This window comes from Borostomias antarcticus, assembly GCF_949987555.1.
Source record: "Borostomias antarcticus genome assembly, chromosome: 1".
NCBI classification, from domain to species: Eukaryota; Metazoa; Chordata; class Actinopteri; order Stomiiformes; family Stomiidae; genus Borostomias; species Borostomias antarcticus.
The window spans coordinates 23,888,080-23,894,452 of NC_140234.1; the positions used below are offsets into that span (position 1 = coordinate 23,888,080).

General features: G+C 49.3%; 1 protein-coding gene across 1 annotated transcript; it reads right to left on the bottom strand.

Annotated features, from left to right (window-relative positions):
- Positions 1 to 410: 410 nt before the first annotated feature.
- Positions 411 to 6,373, bottom strand: rbm41 (RNA binding motif protein 41). Its single transcript, XM_084438842.1, has 7 exons — positions 6,275 to 6,373; positions 5,153 to 5,269; positions 4,677 to 4,878; positions 2,881 to 3,079; positions 2,152 to 2,690; positions 1,706 to 1,853; positions 411 to 862 (listed from the first exon to the last, which is right to left on the bottom strand). The coding sequence occupies exons 1-7, from the start codon at positions 6,280 to 6,282 to the stop codon at positions 645 to 647; spliced, it is 1,431 nt and encodes a 476-aa protein (XP_084294968.1). The 5' UTR covers positions 6,283 to 6,373; the 3' UTR covers positions 411 to 644.

Here is a 6,373-nt window from a genome sequence, read left to right on the forward strand (position 1 = left end):
GAGGAGCCGGACAGCTGTGCTGCAGTCAGAGCGCTCAGGTTGGGGTTCGTCAAGACTAATGTCCTTCAAGTCCAACTATGGACAGATCCATCATAATGTCCTTCCCCCTCCACGCTGACACCGGCAGCACAATCTTCCGTCTTCACCAAATCATTGCTTTGGCGGCGTGCCATTGGTCGTCCTTTCCTATCCAATGGGAACATGCTCTTATCCTTGATGAACGACATCTGGCTTAAGTCAGCGAGATAATAACATCCAAGATATGTTATGGAGAACCGATAATCCCGGGTATAATAAATGAGCCTGTGAAGTCAATCGCGGATGTGTCAAATTAGCCTGGCTTTGTGAAACGACGAAGAACGGGCCCTGGGATAACGAGAACACAAAACACCTGTCTCTTTTATTGATGATGCTCAGCAACAAAACAATGACCAGGAAATATGAACCCTCGCTGAAACATTAGCAATCGGTCCACAGAAAAGTATTGGGGCACGTGTACATCAAACCTGGCAACCCTGGACTGGGGGTTGTCCAGCAGCTTTTCATCAACCCCCCCTCTCTGTCCTTCATCAATCACCGGTCCAGGCGGACTCGGTCCCCACTCTTTCATTTGTCATCCGTCAGTCATCCATCTCCCATCAGCCTCACGTCTCTGTCTGTGTGGGCGGGGCCGTGGCGGTGTTGTTGCGGTCTTGGAAAGGCGGGTCACTCCCTCTCCGTTTCCTCTCCTCCTCCTCCTCCTCCTCCCTCCTCCTCTCCTTCGCTTCATCCCTCTGTTGCCGGCCAAACTCCATCACCAGGGGTTTCCCTAGCAACCGGTACCCGTTCACCAGCGCCAGAGCTCGCTGGGCCGTCTCCGTGTCTGCAGAGAAAAGGACCAGGATGAGAGTGTGTGAGAGCACCAGGATGAGAGTGTGTGAGAGCACCAGGATGAGAGTGTATGAGAGCACTAGGATGAGAGTGTGCGAGAGCACCAGGATGAGAGTGTGTGAAAGAACCAGAGGATGAGAGTGTATGAAAGCACCAGGATGAGTGTGTGAAAGCACCAGGATGAGAGTGTATGAAAGCACCAGAGGATGAGAGTGTATGAAAACACAAGGATGAGAGTGTATGAAAGCACCAGGATGAGAGTGTATGAAAGCACAAGGAAAGACTACTTTAAGTTGCTTCATGCTTCCTTATTTGAATGTAAACTGTAAATGGTATGTAGATGGTAGAATGGTAGTCTGGGCTGGGTGAATGAGAAAGGCACCGACACACATGGGTCAAACACACACACACACACACAAACACACACACACACTACTGTGTTACTTTCCAGTCCTCGGTAAAAAGGATACTATTGGGGAGAGAGGGAGAGACTGGAGACGAGAGAGAGCTTTGAAGTTTATACACAACGAGGGTGTGTATGGAATGTGAGGCAGAGAGAGAGAGGCAGATTTTTATTATTCATTTATTTATTGCCCTTTTGAAGCCTCTATTCCTTTAAAGAAGTGTACACGGTTAAATGAGTGTAAGTGTAAAGAAGTGTAACGTTTAAAGAAAATGTTCTGTTATTTGTTTTGCTTTCATTTCTATTTTTATTTGTATTTTTTCACTTGCTTTGGTAGCAAAAAACACATTTCCCATGCCAATAAAGCCCCTTTGAATTAGATTGCGAGAGATGGAGGGAGAGAATGAAAGAGGGAAGGAGGTAGGGTGTTACCTGAGAGTGTGATGAAGGCCTGTCCCTTTAGTCTACCGGTCAGTAGGCGGTACAGGACCGGAGGCCCGCCATCCTTCTCGAACCTGGAGAACAGCGCCACCAGCTGGGCCACCGACGCCTGCGCACTCAGGTTCCTGACGCACAGCACCTACGGGGCCACGGGGCCAGACAACACAAGACCGTGAACGAAGAGCTTCAAGAGGAAACCACGTAGTGATGGTGTGTCTCAACGTAGAAAAACCGTCTCAATACTTCACCAGCCACTTGAAAGAAAAAAGGTTAAAATAACCATATTTCATTTTGATTATTCAGTATCAGCATCTAACATCATATATTTTACATATATTCATATGACTGAGGTCAAGAGGAAGTGAGGTAATTTTAGTACAACATGTCTCACGAAAAAACACTTTTGTTTGTGTATAGTTCCGCTGAAGCCCCGATACCTTGGATGGTTCCCCCGGACTGTAGTTCTGGAACCTCGGGATGTTCTGGATCCCCTGCTTGGATTCTCGGTTCTCCAAAATCTCTTCGTCGGTAATATCAGCGATCTCCCCTCTGACTGTCAGTGGAGCGCCTGTCCCCGCCTTTGCTGCTCCACAGAGCCTTCCGATTGGCTGGCTCAGGTTGATCCTCTTTGGAGCAGCCAACCGCTGGTGTCCTGCTCTGTCCTTTGGCTGTGATTGGTCTATAGTGTCCTGGCTTAAACCTGATTGGCCAGAAGCTACGTCCCTGCTTCCAGACGTCTCAGGCTGACAGTCACCCCAGCCCTGGGAGTGGCTGGCGTGTTTCTGTGAGCTCTGCGATTGGTCAGAGACACGGTCCAGAGGAGTCTGAAGCAGATGTGGGCCGTCTGGGGTGGTTTGCGCCTCCTCGCAGTCCTGAGACGAAGTCGTCTGTTTGGCGCCCTCGCCAAGGACGTCTCTGTAGACAGAATCCAGAGGGTCCGAGGAGCCTGGCGCCTCCTGCTGCTGATCGGCTGCATCTGTAATGCAGACATAAACATTACACTTATAAACATTACTGACAATGACAAGGTTCTTCCATTGGCAGCTAGACAGTCGTGATGCCAACATTATTTGTATAATGAGAAAAAAAAGTTGTCAGTCTAGTGTTCAGTGTATAAATGTCGTGTTGCTCTAGACACACATGACAACAAGCTCCTCCCCCTCTACCTTGGTGATAGAGGGCTGCGAGGAAGCCCAGGCGATCGTTGCCGTGGAACAGCGCGCGTTCGATCTCCATCTCGCGGCGCGTCAGCGGCCGGCTGGCGGAGAGGCGCTGGGGGAGGGCCAGGACCGCCGCCCGTGCCGCCATCTTGTCCCTGATGACCTGCAGCCGCTGCTGCCTCGCGCCTGGCGCCGCGCACACACCCTGCGGCATGCGTATAGATGTCACTAGCTGACACACACACACACTCACAGATGCAGACAGACGCACACACACACGCGCGTGCAGTGCACACACACACACACGACCCAGCAGTATGAAGATAGTCTCGCGATATACCAGATGATCGGAGATCTACGCCTTCCAATCGTCTGGAGATTTCTACATTCAAGATAGTCGGTACAACGGCCACGCCTACTGCTTTGGATTGGTTCACACCTGAGCAAACCTACGCCCTAAAGACTCTGGCTTGGTTCTGCAAGGCAGTTTTTTGGGTTTTACTCTGAAACTGTCTCCGCCCACTTTAAGCGACAACATCTGGACGAACGTCCTCAGTCTCTAATTGAGCGAAGTGCTTAGACACTGACTTGTGAGTCTAGTATGAAGAATTATCTGTGCTCACTCACACACACACACACACACACACACACACACACACACCCACCCACACGCGCGCGCACACACACACACACACACACGCGCACACACACACACACACACACACACACACACACCCACACACACACCCTGTGACACAGAAAATAACAGTGAAACTACGATGTGAATCACATGCTGTCTGTGTCCTTAGTCTCCTCTAGGGTGGAGCGTCAGGAACAGGGGCTTTATGGGATTTGGAGTACGATAGAAGAATGATCCCCCGCAGCCGAGTGTCAACATCCAGCCGCCCAGTCATCGGCTGAGTGATCCTTTGAGAAACAACCGAAAACTTGAAACCTGGTCTGTGTGTCAGAGACACCTGGCCGTAGAGGTGGTGCGTCGTGCCGTGTGAACAGAGAGAGAGGCCCGTCTGTTGGGCTGGGGTGTGTGAGACCACTGGAGGAGTGGTGATGGCCATGCAGAAGTGGGTAGTATACACTCCACATAGTGCATCAGACCTGGGTTGAAATACTTATTTGAAATCCTTTCAATTACTTTAGCGTTTGCTTGAGGCTGAGGTATCAGGTGAGTGGGATTCACAGTTTTTTCGGAGCATGATGCCGGATGAGAGCAACCAAAAGGGTTTTGGACCCGGGTCTGCTCTGTACGCCCTCGCCTACACTACTGGTCCACACTGATCCCATACTGGTCCAGACTGTTACCGTACTGGTCCAGACTGTTACCGTACTGGTCCGGACTGTTACCGTACTGGTCAAGACTGTTACACTACTGGTCCAGACTGTTCCACTACTGTTCCACTACTGGTCCAGACTGTAACACTACTGGTCCAGACTGTTACACTACTGGTCCAGACTGTTACTCTACTGGTTCAGACTGTTACACTACTGGTCCAGACTGTTACCATACTGGTCAAGACTGTTACACTACTGGTCCAGACACTTCCCATACTGGTCCAGACTGTTACTCTACTGGTTCAGACTGTTACACTACTGGTCCAGACTGTTACCATACTGGTCAAGACTGTTACACTACTGGTCCAGACTCTTCCCATACTGGTCCAGACTGTTACCATACTGGTCAAGACTGTTACACTACTGGTCCAGACTCTTCCCATACTGGTCAAGACTGTTACACTACTGGTCCAGACTCTTCCCATACTGGTCCGGACCGTTACCGTACTCGCCTTCTCTGCGGGGTCGGGGGCGTCTCTGCCGAGCCACAGCTGGACCTCGGGGTCGGTCAGCCCCAGCTCCCTCAGGCTGGCCAGCTGCTGCTCCCCGTCCTGCAGGGTCTTGAACTGACCCAGGCTCCTCACGCCCGCCGCCTGCTCCCCAAACGGCTTGTACACGGCCGCCGGGGCAAAGCACTTCCTCTTGGCCACGCATCTGTCACGACAAAGGGGCGGAGCTTACCCAGCGGATCAACTTCACTGATTTACAATGTTTGCGTCCGATTAAGCAGCTTCGTTAATCTATTAACGGGAGTTAGTTCAGGTGCGACTGCAGTCGTGAAAAGGGGACCTTTTTTATTTTATAGGAGTGACTAATGAGTCGTACATGCACTTCATGTACAACTGTTATTATACATCGATCATTCAGTCAATAGGTCACTCCGTCAAACTTGAGTCAAGCGCGCGGCGGAGTGCGTCAGGAGTCTGACCGGTCGATGCTGGCGTCCGTGTCCAGCTGCTGCAGGAGGAGGGTGTGGAGCCGCCTCTGCCCCTCCGTCTCCTGGTCCTCCAAGACAGGCCCCTCCTCACACGCATGGCGCGTCACTCTGACCAACACACACACACACACACACACACACACACACACACACACACACACACACACACACAAAGGACTTAGCCCTGACACAATACTGTAGATGTCACATACCAACTAAAGCCTAGTTTAAGCGTATAAGACAAGCTATGGCTCACAGACACACATTATGCCTAAATTAAGCCTAATTTATACTGTCATGTTATGTGTGTCTATGAGCTATGAGCCATAGCTTGTTTTATACAGTATAAACTAAGCTTAAGTGTGTTTGTGTGTGTAATGCAGCTTTGAGTATGTGTGTGTGTATTATGTAGTTTTGAGTGTGACATGTGCGGGATCAGGGATGAGGCTTTCAATGCGTGTGTCTCTCTCTCTGTGTAATGAGGCTTTGAATGTGTGTATGTGTGTGTGTGTGTGTGTAATGAAGCAATACTATCAGGCCTGATCGTACGGAGAGTATGGGGTGCAGGTGATGGACTCCCAACACGCTTACTACGTTTTGATGGACTGCAGTAATCCAACAATATTCGGTTGAGTTTGGTTTGGTAGATTTGACAGGTGACAGAAAAATTGTATTTCAACCAGATTACCATTTTGTTGTTGGCCTAGCTCGAGGGAGTTGTTGTTTTGTGTGTTAGGTTGGCCCCACAATAGTAGCTTACAAAAAGTAATACGCTTCCCAATGTCAGGCTCGAGGCTGTATTTGGTTAACGTTAGCTAGAAGCTATATGCATTTCTAAAATACACTGGATAATTATTCAATCAATCAATTAAGCAAAACCATAACGTCATCTGTTCCACTCTAATAGATATTTAGCTAACGTTAGAGTTTAGCTAACGTTAACGCGTTATGCTAGATCTAGCTGAACTTACTGAAAAGACAAGCATTGTGTCATAACAATATCAATATAAGTTACTATTCTCGTATGAATGTTTAATAGCAACGTTAGCTAACCAAGTAAGGAAAAATCAAACCAAAGCAACTGTAGAAAGATGTTTAGTAGAGCATATTTACCGTCGCATACTTCTGGTGTTGTTCTTCCTGGTTTGGCCGCGTGGAACTCTGGGAAATGCAGTGAAATCGCACAAAGATGCAAAATCCTCACCGCAGGAC